The following is a 15,797-nucleotide window of genomic DNA, read 5'->3' on the forward strand; positions in this document are numbered from 1 at the left end:
CAATTGTAATCTGTGACACCATTACCTCAAGGTTCCTGAGTAATTTTGAGACAATGCCATCCATTGGTGACCAAGTGCAGTGTTTTCTTTACTCCATCTACAAATTGTCTATTTTTTCTCAATTTTCTATTGCTTTTTGTTTTCAGTTCATAGTGTTTACCAAGTATGATTTTCATCTCTCTACAGTTTGAGTGATTGTGGAGTCACAGAGAAAGATTGTGCTGCTCTGACTTCAGTTCTGATATCAAACCCCTCACAACTGAGAGAACTGGATCTGGATAATAGAAAACTGCGAGATCCGGGTGTGAAGCTTCTCTCTGTTGTACTGGAGGATCCTGACTGTAAACTGGAACAACTCTGGTAAGATCATCTACGGTATATCATAGTCAGACATGTTATTGTCTTCTGTAAGACTAAATCAGGGTTCCACAAATCTGGCACTGGAGGGCCGCGCCTTACTGAGTTTAGCTCAAACCCTGATAAAACTCTCCTTCCTGTAACACTGAAGACATGGATTAGCTTGTTTTTAGCGTGTCTTTAATTAGGGTTGGAGAAACTCTGCAGGACAGCGGCACTTCAAAACCGGATTTGAGGAACCCTGGACTAAATGCTCTGATGTAAATTTTAGGGCTACACTGCAGAAAATTAATTTCTTTCTCAGTATCTTTGTTTTCTTTTCTTTTTTATATTCTTAATTGAAGATACATTTACTTGAGAAGCAAAATAACTTAAAATGTTAAGTCTTTTATACTGAAAAATTGCTTATGTATCTTGATTTAAGAATTTTTAGATATTAGATATTTAGACTGTCTGGAAGTTTTCTGAAGGTTCCAAAACAAAATCATCTACCAACCATACCTTAAAATCTCGGGTAATAACACCAAATTTGGCACACACCACCAAGTCAAAACCAAATATTTATAGGAACAATATATATTCAACTTTTTTCCCCATGGTACCACAATTGTTTGATTAACATTAATGAAAAAGACAGCCTATATATTCAGACCTACTGTACTGCACAGGTCTAATATAATGTTACACATCAGATGTTTTTCCCCAACAGTTAACCAAATGTTCACTTAAGACATAGCAGATTATGTTTGCTTGAATACTCGCCAAGACAGATATTTTGAAACACTGTAATTCTGTGTAGGTATAAGTGTATATCGGGATCACGCGCTGTCTGAGGCGTCTTTGAGGCACGCTTCGGATGTGTCAGTCAATGTGAGTAAAATCATTTTGTTTAAATCAGTATGAGTTTGAAAATCACATTTCATTGGTTCAGACTCATGCCATCGAGAATTCGCTATTAATATTCACAAAGTTGGATTGCTTCGTTTTAAAACAATACCAAACTTGTGCTGAGGGAAAGCACAGTCGTCGAGAAGCGAGCAGAGAAAACTGCATTTTTCATGGACAAAGGAAAACATACAAATAAAGATACTTTTAAATGTTTAATTGGTATTTTGACCCTTGGGATCACTAGATGAGGGCTTAATGAACTCATTTTTGTGAAAACCTCAAATTCGACCATTTTGCCTGTAGCTCAGAATTATCCTGTACGCATTCTGACTCATTTTGCCAGCACGGGTCACATATGATATTGCATGTTTCTGCTTCTTCTTCGCCTGTGTTTTGATCAGGAGATTTAATACTTTTTCAAAAGTGAAAGATCTCAAACTAAACCGCCTTCAGTGATACATGTGTTAAATAGTTGTTGTTAAGTGTTAGCTTATTATATTTGTTGAAATTTTATGGATTTAATTTTTACATTTTCCATAATCTGCCTGTAAATGTTTGTATCTCCCAGGATACGTTTCCCCTTTGGGAGTTTAAATTAATTGGAAAAAAGAATGTTTGTTTGGCAATGCGTGTTACAACATTTTAATAACAATTTTAAAACATGTATTCTCTCATTGTATTCCTCAACAGTGTTTTCCCTAATGATGTTTCTGTGCAATAATAGTGTTTCCCAACCCTGATCCAATAGTTCCCCCGGCACTGCACAGTCCTTAATCGTTGAAGTTTCTGCTTTGAACGGCTCTTTCCGTGGCTACAAAAAAACAATTCTTCAAAGTAGCTTTTCAAACACTACTAATGTACTAATATGAAAGATAATAAGCAAAAGAAATGTAATAACTTCATGCTGATCTTCATTATCTTATATGCAGGGAAAACACCTGAACTTCTGCGGAGCAGTAATGAATAAAGTAACATGGTCAGCGCCGCGCTGGTGAGATTAGTTTGCTCTGTCCATTCGGTTTCGCTAGCAAACACGTCCTCCCTGCGATGTCGAGTCGGTCACACAGCTCGGTCCATTGAGCCGCACCGATGATGTCAGCACGGCACGAGCTCTGTAACACCGCTCCGTTTCGTCCCACTATTGGTGTGTTTGGCTTCCCATACAACTCGTTACAACTAACCGACATTGCTTAAAAGAGTTTGTGAGACGCGCCAAATTAAACAGAAGTGCGGACACACAACTTCCTTTTCAAGGGAAATTAGCCATCATCAACTACCGAAATCTTTTCTTAAAGTCGGCATGAAACGGAAGTTGAGATTGTCATTTTTTTCCTTGTTGTGACGTATATCCGAGTGAAACGGCTTCTGAAATTAGAAAAAAAATGTAGGGCGGGGCTTGATTTCGTCCTTCGGGAATTGATTGGATCGTTGGAGGTGGGGCGTTGTGTTGAGGATTTTGAGGAAAGTCCATATGCAGGTGACATTTCACTCACTTCACCTACACTTCAGACTCGACGTCAGAGAAGGAAGGGTCACAATAAGAAGCCTATAACCAAGGGTATTCCCAGCGAACTAGCTGGTTTGTTAAAACACATGACCCTCTAAAAATATGATTTTGAATAAAGAGTTTTTGTCAATTGATGGTTTTCTCAAGTCACATGAGGGAACAGTGACAAGGGTCTTTGTCCACCAATACAAAGGAACTGTTGTATCTTCGGAGAGCAAACTGATGACTGGACAGTCATCATAAGACCCGTGCAGTCATGTGCCTTATAGTAAATATGACGAAGATTTCTCAATACGGACTATAAAAGAAGAGACCTGGACGAAGTTAAATTGCTCTTCCTTGCAACCTACAATCCAGAACCCCTGCAATCTGGACAGCAAGAAGCTGTTAAGCCTAGCTAGCATTTCTCTGTTAGTTCAGTACTCTATGATAATCTGTAACAAATGTTCTTTTCAATTTTGATTCTTTTAATAAATATTGTTAAACATTTATTCTAAATCATCTTGTCTGGACCTTGGATTCTTGAGTACTTGCCTCCTTCTTTCCTCTGGATCAGGGAGATCCTAACTGAGAGACACGACAGGAGGGTAAGCATTATTTCTGATATATGAATAATCAGTGTGTGCTTTTGATTGATTGATAGCCTAGCCAAAGAGGCAGCTTACAACAGGGTTATTGTTGTAGAGCGAACACGGTTGAAGAGTACCTAAAAAGGTAGATTTATACTACGAAGGGTAAATTTATTATATCTATAATCCTTATTATCTTTGTAATAAAATACGAATTTGTAGAGACTGTTCACCTAACTCTTAAATAGCATGACTAAAGGATAGGCACTTTTAGTTACCGCGGGATTATTTATATATCCAGGTAGGACGTAAAATAATTTGGAACGGTATTAATCGTGATATGATCGAGATATGATCATAAACTATTACATGGGGGCTCGTCGGTCTTTAATATAATAAAACCCGGAGCAAAAATAAATATTAAATCAATCACTTGAGTGACCCAGAAAAAATTCGCAAATAAAATAGGGGACGCCCTATTAAAAAAGAAAAAAGCGAAACCGCGCGGCAGAACCAGTGAGTATCTGTAAAACATAGATAAAGAATTCCTTGAAAAAGAGAAAAAGTTTTCCTAGTCTGCATTTCCAAATTAAAAGACCCAAATGACTCAAATGGCTCAACTACCAAATGATTTAAATGTATGTCCAGCTCCTCAGCAGGCATCCGTATACCAAATCACTATAACTAAACGTGATAATTTTCAAAAGCAAAAAGCTGCTAAAGAAAAAAATGAAGAATGGTATATAGGAGACTATGAGATAAATAATGGACAGGAATTCATCTGCACTTCAGCGGCAGATGTGAGGGCTATAATAGAAAGAATTAATGGAACTAGGATGAAAGGGGACAAAATTAAAGTTCATTTTGATCCTGGTTTGGAAGTAACATATAAGCCGACCACAGACCCTAGTATAGAAGTACACTATGGTAAGACAAGAGTAATGTATGATGGTACTGTAATGCCTCAGAGAAAGCGCAGGGATTCTCATGATACAGAAATTTATTTTTCTGATGTAGAAAAACCTGGTCCCAGCGCTCAAAAAAGGCTAGACTTCCAGGAACCTAGTCCTGGCCTTCAATACATACCGCTGGCAAATGAATTAGTTCACACTTTGAATAGTATGAATAAAACTGTCCACATTAAAAATAGAGGTGAAGATACAACCACCGAAGGTGAAGAAACTGAGTGGGATGGTGAAGGAAGTGTAGTGTATCAGTGGGATGAACCCATTCCGCAAAGAAATAGAGTTAATCACAAAAATTCTAGACCATTGTCTCGAGAGAGAAAAAGTAGTAGTTATGCTCGGGAACATATCGATCTAGCGGGAAGAAAAACTCTAACAAAACCAGGGCATAATCTGAAAGAGAAAATCAAAAGAGAAGAGCTTGAATATATGCAGAGAATTTTCCTAGCTGCAACAGGCCCAACATCTGATGAGATTTTGGATATGCCTGACACAAGCATAAAAGCTAAGCAGGATATGATCGCAGAACAAAAAGACTCTTGTCAAAAAGCTCTGTCTTTATTACTTCGCTTGACCCTGTCAGAGAACAGAGGAAGGAGTGGTAGGGACCCTATAATGGGTGATATATTTGAACTCAGGAGAGAAGTTTTAAATGAATCAAAAAACCCTATTTATTATAGGAGACCGTTACCTGAAATTTCAACTAGAAATAAAATAACAAGAGATGATAACCTCTACTATGAGGAAGAAAAAGAAAAGTATAGGCCCAGAGGGGGTCTAGGCATAGACTTAGCCGAAATAGCAGCCTCCTCTGTGATGAAAATTAAACAGGAAGAAAGAAGCCCTCAGATGAGGGGGACTTATAGAGAACAATGTGACTATTATGACGAATCTGTGTCCAGTGAGTCTGTTTGCTTGGAAGAAGTCTCTGACCAGGGGCATGAAAGGAGAAATAGGGCGAGACCTAAACATACGATAACAGCCACAGAAATAGGAATGTTCAATGGAATGAAACTAGATCCGAAAGATAACATGAGAAGTTGTCAGAAAATAGTGGACCTAGGCAAGAGGCTTAATATTCATGATGAAGATATAGAGCTGATGATTAATCAGCTATTGAGTATAAATATAAGAATTAATGATGTTTCCTTACATAAGAGAAACATTTCAGGGGAAACTAAAAAAGAAACGTATGACAAAAGACTGAGAGAAATAAAAAGCACAGGACTTTTAATATTCTGCAAAAATAGAGCCCATGATGGAAAAGACCCAGCGCAAACTGTGGAAGAATTGCTGCAGTTTGAAAAAGATCTTCCAGGTCTTCAACACTTGAAATATTGTGGACATGAGACTAAATGGGAAGAATTACAAACCTTTGCGGTAAGGTATGACAGGAGGTCCAAACATGAGGCAGAGAAAAGAGGTAATCAAGATTCTAATTACCAAGGAGATAGTAAACAGCAAGGTCTGAGACGGTCTGAGAGACTCAAAGCCCAAGGCCATTATGCACAGCAAGGGCCTAAATATGTAGTGCAGTCCAAAAGTTTCAGAGAACAAAGGGACCAATTCAGACCTACTGACTTCCAAAGGAGAGGCAGATCTCAGAACAGAGGAGTGCAGAGAAAACCTAACTTGGAACAGAGACCGCCATTCATTAAAAATGCCAGTAAGCAAACCAGCTCTACATATGTCTCTAAAGAAGAATGGGACAGGTTGACTCAAGAACAACAAAACAAAATCAGAGAGCAGAGGGCCAGACAAAAAGCGACTGTAGAAAAATCGTACAGTACTGGACAGTCTAAACCTAAATATGTGAGAAACAACAAGCTTGAAAAAGCACAAAAATAGGACATCCCTGAAGGAAAAGCGACCATCCAATCTGATCTAATTAAAGAACATGAAGGTTTCTTTTATATAGATTACAATGGTAGGACATTCATTCTGGATACAGGTGCCGAGATTAGCTGCCTTACTGACTTACCTGAGGATGCCATTAAACAAAAAGGCATGATGAGGGTATACAGTTTTAATAAAGCTCAAGGTCCAATTGATACTGACTGGTATATGTGGAAAGACATAGCCATTATTCCTCATCAATCAGAGAATCTCATGACATTACAGGATGCAACTAAGATTGTAGGTAAAATTAATAAAGAATTAACGGTCAGATGGATGAAAATGGTCGACCTCAAAGGGCAAATAGACAGAATGGTGCGGGAAACCATGCTTGATAAAAACAAATTAAGAGAAATTCTTGAAAAACATAAAGGTGGTGCAGCTAGATTTAAGAATGATGTAGGCCTTTTGGGTAAAGAATATGAATATGAAATCAAGGGAGGTGTGCATAAACCACAAAGGCAATACCCAATTAATAAAAAAGCTTTACCTGAAATTGAAGAAACTATTAAAGAATTAGAAAAATTAGGAGTTATTAAAGAAATAGAAAACCCTATCACTAATTCACCGCTTCAGGCCATACTTAAACCTGATAATTCTTACCGCGTCGTTAATAATTTCAAATCTTTGAATAAAGTATCAGAACCAGACAGGAGATACTTAATTAATGCAAAAGATGTAACTAATGGTTTACCTAAGGGTAGAATTTTGACTAAAATTGACCTAGCCAACGGTTTCTGGACAGTTCCAATAACTGAAAATAGTATGGCTAAAACTGCGTTTACCTGCCGATCGAAAGCCTATTGTTACACAAGGCTCCCGCAAGGATATTTAAATTCCGCTAACGCCTTCCAGTCTATTGTCGTCACGCTAATGACAGGTTTGCCGGTAACAGTTTATATTGACGACCTTTTAATTATAAACGATGATCCAGGTGAACACCTGAAAATCTTGGATGAAGTGTTAACTAGACTGATAAATGCAGGTTTTAAGCCCAGTTACAAAAAGATCGAAATAGGTAAAGAGGAAGTGGATTTTTTAGGCTTTGCTACGACAGGGATGGATAGAGGACTCTCAAAAACTACCAAAGAAAAATTGGAGGATTTGAGACAAAACAGCCCGAAAAGCCTAAAAAGTTTACAAAGTTTCATGGGACACATGAATTTTATCAGGGATCTGATACCAGGATACGCTAAACTAGCTAAACCTCTTTATGGAGCCACAAAAGGAAATGAATTTAATTGGAGCAAAGAATTGGAAGATATTAGGCTACAATTAATTGATTTAGCATTGACCTCAGGTAAAATAGCGAGACGAGAACCAGATCAAAAATTGGTTGTAAGTGTTGAAAATACTGCGGATGAAATAGAACTGGTATTGTACAATGAAAAAGATAGGAAAAATCCAATACAGTTCATGTCATACCCAAAACCTGCTAATCAGCTGAAACAAGAACCAAAATCAGCAGCTGACATCTTAGCTAGTATTGCTAAATGCTTGATACCAATAAAAACACTAGCCCTTGAACAACAAATAATTGTAGAATCAAAAGGTGAAGGCATCACTCAACTGATGAGGGAGTCTAAAAACCTAGTGAGTGAGGCACCTAAAATTCATCAATTTACATGGGCAAAGTGGAGTAAATTGTTGCAGGACACTCAAATTATCTTTGGCCAAAGTAAACTTAACAAGAAAGACAAAATAACAGAAATCCCTAAAGGGGCTAATATTTGTTATTTTACAGATGGCTCTAAAGAAAATGAGGAAGTTTGGTGGGGCTTCATTAGAAAGGAAAAAGGAAAAATAGTATTCAAACAAAAGGGGCAATTGTCTAATGAAGACTCAGCACAACTGGCTGAAGTGCAAGCCGTGGTGGAAGCCCTAAGGCATATGAAGGCAACACAAACAATGGAATCCGTTATTGTCTCGGACAGTCATTATGTTTACAAAGCACTGACAGAATATGTTGCCACTTGGAAACTGAATGGCTTTTGCACTGCTAAGGGAAAGCCATTAAAACAGGACAGTTTATGGAAGGAAATAGCAATATTATTAGAGGAAGTTAGACCGCAGGTGTTACACCAAAGCAGTCACACAGTGCAAACTACATCAGCTGCAAAAGGTAATGCGGAGGTAGACAAATATATTAGACATAAGACAGTTCGAACAACAAAAATTATTAAAGCTATCACTAAGACAAGTGAAAATAATATTGTTGAAAAACTGCACATGGATTTAATGCATCCCAGCCTATCTTATATGGCGAAGTATTGTAAAGCCACAGGGCTTAACATACAAAATCTAAAAACAACCTACTTGAAAATCAGGAAAAAATGTCCTGAATGTAGAAAAGTTATGACCAGCAGGTTTAATGAATACGGATCAATAAAAACAGATAAAGAGAATGAGGAGGTGTCAGTGGACTGGGGTGGACCGGTCAGACCCCAGACGAAGATGAAGAACTGTTACTTCTTAGTAATAGTGGATAACTGTTCTAATTTTCTACAGATATATCCGTGCAAACAAGCTACTGGCTCGGTAGTCGTAGAAGCACTTAAGGAATGGATAAGGTTTCGAGGACCACCTAAACGAATTAGAGGGGATAATGCACCGAACCTTACAGGACGTGAAGTTGAAGACTATTGTGATACAATTGGAGTCAAATTAATAAAAAGTGTGAAATACCAGCCGGAAAGCAATGGAATTGCAGAAAACGCTGTTAAAAGATGTAAACAATTTTTCATCAAGAACGAAAAGGTGGGCGAATGGGATACGTTGATTAATCAATGTACACATTTTCTAAATTACAGAATCAAACCGAGTGAACTCAAAATTGAAGATCAGCCTGAGCAGGAAAAATTTAGCGCCAATCCATTTAAGGTAGGCGACCAAGTAATAATACTGCATAAAATCAGAGGTAAGAGATTTAGGCAGAAAACTGGAACCGTGGATACGGTTACGAGAGTTACTTCAAATACTACTGTACAATTAGAAAATAACGGAATTTGGTCTTTGAGGGACTTAATTAAGGCATAATCATGAAAAAGGTAGTATTTGAGTCCATTATTGAATCAAAAACAGGATGGGTCAGGTGCCAAAATGAAGCATATGCACTGCTAAGAGTTAAAAAATGGCATGAAGACTGCCCTGATGGTACCATTAGTAGATTGATACCATTCACAAGCTGTTGTATTTGTGAAGCAACAGATGTGGCAGAATTACTTTGGGAAGGTCCGAATGAGTCTAGACCAACCAAAATGAGCTTAAGAACACTCCCTAGCATGGGAGAACAAAACCTTTTTTCCTGGTACAATCCGGAGAATAGAATCGGCCACTGCGCCCTGGGCGAAATTTCAGTGTGCGGAAACTGCAGACTAGGTAAACAAAAATGGGTCATTCAAAAGATACAACGTGGAGAAACCAATTGTGTCTGCCGAACCTGTAATTTATGTGAAGAAAAACTTATTTTACAAGGCTCGAAATGTTCGTGTACGTTTAGAGATTCTAAACTAGAACTATGCGAGAGATGTGAAAAGCTAGAAGAACGGAAATGGCTACAGACTGTCAGTAAAAAAGAAGTCTGGTTAACCCGGAAATCGAAATTAGCTATGGGATGTGTTTCCCAGGGTAAGATAATGACCTCATGGGTTAGCAATCCACTCCAATTAATGGAAGAAGATGAACAAGCATGGCTATATCGATACTGTGAATTGTCAGGGCTTGGTAATCCCTCTTACACCGACCCTCTAGAGATTGGATCCGTATTAGGCCAAATATTGGGACAGATCACTTGTTTAGATGCGTGGGAAAGAGTTATCTCACATAATCTAAATGAACCAAAGCAAACCATTTTTGTAAAAAGACAGGGACAGTATGAACGCAGCTCAGCCGAACAATTGATTATTACGGAAATTAAAAATATGAACTTCCTAATTGAACAACATAACTGGGAAACCAGAGCATGGGAAGTGGGAGTAAGAGAGACTGACATCACTAGGATGTCCAGAAGTCAAATTATCATGACTGGGCAAGCCTGTTATAAAATTAAGTATCGAGAAAATGATGCATCTATGATTAAAAGACTGATGGTGAATCTCTGTTGTACCAGGAGTTATATGGGCATTGGATTTGCCATACAGGGTTTTAATATTAATTGGATAACTGAAGTTAAACCTATTAAACAAAAACTCAGAGACTGGCTGCGTAGAAAACACTTCTAGGGTCAGACAGGCAATTCTTTGTTCTCTCACCCACAGCAACATGGCTAGAGGGGGAAGAGGCCGGAGGCTGAAAACCATATACAGAAGGATCCATGAGGAAAAGGCTGAGAAATTTCAGGAAGTCATGGCAGGAATAAGTATGGCTTTCATTCTCCTTATATCCATATTGGCTGGATTCGGAACAAAGGAAACAGAAGAAACCTATACTGTCTACCCTTGTACTAAAATGGAAAAGATAGTTGAATTATACTGCTATAATCAAACAATAATGGTTGAAGGTTCACCTCTGACTTTAGCGGGAATAGTATACAATTCTGAAAATAATGCTAAAGTAATGAGAAACTGGATAGCAGACATAGATCCAGAATACTGGAATTGTACTAATGGAGGAAGTTTTCTAAAATCAGTAGCAGAGTATGGCCCCACAACAGAGAGAGGGATAACCGTAATGAAATGGAATAAACTTGAAGTGCTGAATCAAACACACGTGTTATTAAAAGGGCAGAAAATAGATGAAGCTGCAGCTAAAAACATTAGTGTGATAAACTTCGATCTAGTATGGTGGACATATTCGTATGGAAAAACAATCTCCACTTTAGAATGGAATTGTGAGACAGGAAAAGCAAATATAAAAAGATTAAAAATATTAGACGAAGTGAATCAAGGCAAATTAGAAGTTGCGGATGACTTAGAAGTGGTAGATGACTTAGAAGTGGCAGATGATATGGAGGAGACCGAAGAAACGGAGTCACCAAAGTCAAGTCCACTAACACCTGCAGCGCAACGCGCAGGGCCAAAACCAATAGATCGTTGGATTCGTATGAGTGAGTTCGGAGATAAAACTATAATTCATTCAATCCATGAAACCAAACCAATAATTCCCGCAAAAACCACAGAGTGGATAAACTGCTACAATAAGCCTCGAGCTACGCCTATGTGCCATAAAGTTCCAGGTTGTCCATGGTTAGGGAAAATGGTTTGGCCGAGTAACAAAGACAGGTCAACTATTGATCACAAAAAACAGTGTGCTCGTAAATTAAACCCAGAGAAGAAAGTTTGGTATTGTGTCATAAAAGCTGAAGCTCCCTGGAATCAAACCCTTATGGAAAAATATGAAAAAGACACTATTACTATGTGGCGTAAATGGATAATGAAAAATTATAATTTCACAGAAGGGACAGGTAGTGAAACAGATAGAACTACATGGACCGTGAAGGCCACATTAGAGGGAAAGAAAAGAGCAAATGGCAATTATAGACATCCATACACCCTAGAATATTTTTCGAATGCAGGGATTCCAGAAAAATTTATAACATTATCAGGAATAGCAAAATACCTGACAACGAAAGTAATAGATCAACAATACAGGAGTGCATTGTTGCTATACATGATGCAGGGAGGGGAAGCCTTAAAACACTATACTATTACTAAAAGACCTAATGGTTACGTAAGATACCACGGAAGACATCAAGATATAGAGGATGAACATACTGGGAAAAAAGAAGTTGATCTCATTTGGCCAGTGCATATGAAGTATCTAGGTTCACACAAAATTGTAAACTCCTATAAATCCCAGAGGATTGGTCAATGGGAAAGTGGTTACTATTTAAAAGTATCTGATCCGGATAGTTACTCATGGGGGACTCGGAGTAAAATATATATCAGACCTACTAAAGGAAATTTCAACAAAAAATGGAATGTCACAGACTGGTATGGAGAGCCATGTACTAGACGACAAGAAATAAATATAGTAAAATCTTCAAAAGGAAAAAGATTAGCTTATAACATGAAGTGTGTTAAGGAATTTGATTTAGGAACAGAAGTATTGATGGTAGGTCAAAGAATGGATACGAAGAAAATAGAATTTTGGAGTGATAGGGTAGAGACGAAATATTTGTGCACTGGGGACCTATTTAATAATTGGAAGCATGCAACTTTTGGTGCCCCCATCTTTCAGTCTTATGGGGCTAGGAAGACAAAGGGAGGCATTGATAGGAATCACATGTCATGCAACTTTGAAGCCATGGAAGGCGCCCTCTGGGTAGGAGAAAACTTGAAAATCACTCCCTTGATTCTAAAACAAATGACAGGAGAAGTGCAAATCAGAAAAATATGTGCTATTATACCTTATATTAATTATATAAGTGAATGGAAAGACTTACTACACCCTGTTGACAGCTACCTGGAGGGAGAGAGTATTGGAGGGCATTGGATACATAGGATAGACTATTGGTCGAAAACCAGAAGCCCTTCAGAGGTAACCCTAATCAAATTGATCGGAAAAATAGCGAAAACAGCATTTCAAGATATAGGAGGAAAAATTAAGGCAGTGGTCACCAATGTATGGAGTGTAATGACAGACATATGGGAGATAATAAGAACTGTGCTGTACTGTGTGGGAGGTACGATAGTATTCATTGTAATAATAAGTATCCTAATCAAATTAGTGAAAATATGCATACATTGTAGGAAGCTAAAACAGCTAGCTAACAAAGCCAAGTACAGAAAGATTCCTCTGTCAGCTGATTTCTCCGAGTCAGAGAATGAGAGTGAAGGAGAACTGCCTGCGGCTAGCGTACAGAACATAAAAAGTTAAGGGCTCGTAAAAATCACTCCATTCTTCCGAAATTCAGCAGACTGAACTGATCGAACCTACTAAGGAGCTTTCTTTGAAAAATTTGACCATGGAATCAATGACCAGACCAAATTGGGGAAACAATTCCAATGCGACTTGCTCTGACTTGCCGGTAAATAAATTTCAAATTATAATCTATAATGTCATTTTGATCCTTTACTGGATATTGATGTTTATGGGGTTACAAGGATTATGGCAAATTCCTATTGCAATATGTAACATAGCCTCATTTAATTTGGAGAAGAGGCTAAATCTGGCAGGTATATTACTCGGACAAGTTGCGAAAGGCCCTAAGATAAAATCCATTTTTGGACTTAGGAGCTTAATCGGACTGGAAATACTTAATATAATACTTGTTGCATGTGATTTACTGAAGTATTATCTTGAGCTCCAATCTGTAAAGTACATAGCATTTTCTTCTACACTATTGATGGTTATGTATCTTATGATACTTGCCACCAGGAGAGTAGAAACGGAAGGTACAAAAAGGACTGTTTATGAAATAACTGTAATTGCAACTGCATTTATGATAATGGTTATTGCAAGCTACTATAATGATCATATAATGTGTGTTATAGCAATAATGATAGTTAGTAATGATTGGTTTTATGTAACGAAACTGATAAAAGCTGGTAAAGAATGTTGTCTCAATATTGAGCTGACAAACCCTTTTTGTAACTTGTAATTAAGGATACAACAACCCCTGGACAGCAGAGGAAGAGATTCCTGGATGGCATCTCAAATGAAAATTGTGGAAAAAATGTAGTTGAAGTTAAAAGAAACTGTGATATATGTGGAATGCTTCCAGGAGGTTTGAGAATAAGATGTTTTTTGATGGGTCAATGGCAAGATCTATGTTCAAACTGTACTGCAATACAAAATGTGAAAATGGATGAAATTGGGGTAGTGGCTATATCCCAACGAGGAAGAAGAATGGATGTTAGAGGTCCTTGGGTGTCAAAGAGCTTCCTCAGATGGTGTATTGAAATGAAATTTAGGTGCTGTAAAATCGGTGAAATTTTATCGATACAGGCTGGTTCTAGAAACAGTTATACAGCTACTGGGTATCTCCTGGAACCCAGGATATACCAAAAGAAAAAGAAAAATGGAGGCTTGAAAACAATAATAGGAATTATTTACAGGCATTGGATTCTGGATAACCCAAGCCAACCCGAGAGTGCTGGACAAAAATTTAAATATAGCTGTGTGTATGTCTCAGCAGGTAGTTCTCTTACCAAAGGCCCCTGGGAACTGGGCGGTGGCACCTTTAACCCTGGACGTGGCCGAAAGAGGACTCATCTTCGCAGTAAACCAGTTAAATCTGGACAAACTGCCGAAAGTCTGGCGGAACAAACACGAATTTCAGTGGCAGCCAGCACTCAAAACGGGGCAAAGGCAGGCGGTTATCCAGAGTCTGAGAACCTGGTGTCTTCAAGCAGGGATGAGTCAGAATCAAGCCAACTCATTAAAAGTGATGATATGTAAAAATGATGGAATTAGTCATCGCCTGTATGAGATCGAATTCGATCAAGTTACACCTAGCGTGTATTGTACTGATTTTGTAAGCAAACTGGATAGATTTGCTGTAAGAGATTTTGTAAGTAAACCGAAACGAAAACCTAGAGTTAGATTGAACAAGTTTAGAAGAATTAAAGAAGCTCAATCAATGTCAAGAGGGGGTGTTGAGGATTTTGAGGAAAGTCCATATGCAGGTGACATTTCACTCACTTCACCTACACTTCAGACTCGACGTCAGAGAAGGAAGGGTCACAATAAGAAGCCTATAACCAAGGGTATTCCCAGCGAACTAGCTGGTTTGTTAAAACACATGACCCTCTAAAAATATGATTTTGAATAAAGAGTTTTTGTCAATTGATGGTTTTCTCAAGTCACATGAGGGAACAGTGACAAGGGTCTTTGTCCACCAATACAAAGGAACTGTTGTATCTTCGGAGAGCAAACTGATGACTGGACAGTCATCATAAGACCCGTGCAGTCATGTGCCTTATAGTAAATATGACGAAGATTTCTCAATACGGACTATAAAAGAAGAGACCTGGACGAAGTTAAATTGCTCTTCCTTGCAACCTACAATCCAGAACCCCTGCAATCTGGACAGCAAGAAGCTGTTAAGCCTAGCTAGCATTTCTCTGTTAGTTCAGTACTCTATGATAATCTGTAACAAATGTTCTTTTCAATTTTGATTCTTTTAATAAATATTGTTAAACATTTATTCTAAATCATCTTGTCTGGACCTTGGATTCTTGAGTACTTGCCTCCTTCTTTCCTCTGGATCAGGGAGATCCTAACTGAGAGACACGACAGGAGGGTAAGCATTATTTCTGATATATGAATAATCAGTGTGTGCTTTTGATTGATTGATAGCCTAGCCAAAGAGGCAGCTTACAACAGGGTTATTGTTGTAGAGCGAACACGGTTGAAGAGTACCTAAAAAGGTAGATTTATACTACGAAGGGTAAATTTATTATATCTATAATCCTTATTATCTTTGTAATAAAATACGAATTTGTAGAGACTGTTCACCTAACTCTTAAATAGCATGACTAAAGGATAGGCACTTTTAGTTACCGCGGGATTATTTATATATCCAGGTAGGACGTAAAATAATTTGGAACGGTATTAATCGTGATATGATCGAGATATGATCATAAACTATTACAGTTGCAAACAAAATGGAGGCAGATTTGAATGCCAGTTTACATTCAGTTGTGGAGGATTTCTCTCCACCGGACTCCCCAC

General features: G+C 38.0%; 1 protein-coding gene across 1 annotated transcript in view; it reads left to right on the plus strand.

Annotated features, from left to right (window-relative positions):
• The window catches only part of LOC309491418 (NACHT, LRR and PYD domains-containing protein 3-like), a 36,591-nt gene that overhangs the window by 4,430 nt on the left and 16,364 nt on the right, over positions 1-15,797 (plus strand). The window contains exon 4 of the mRNA XM_082190478.1: positions 187-360. Within this exon, the coding sequence (XP_082046604.1) occupies positions 187-360 (174 nt within the window). The remainder of the gene's footprint in view (positions 1-186; positions 361-15,797) is intronic.

Source organism: Leuciscus leuciscus, assembly GCF_965113295.1.
Source record: "Leuciscus leuciscus genome assembly, contig: HAP1_SCAFFOLD_239, whole genome shotgun sequence".
Lineage (NCBI taxonomy): Eukaryota > Metazoa > Chordata > Actinopteri > Cypriniformes > Leuciscidae > Leuciscus > Leuciscus leuciscus.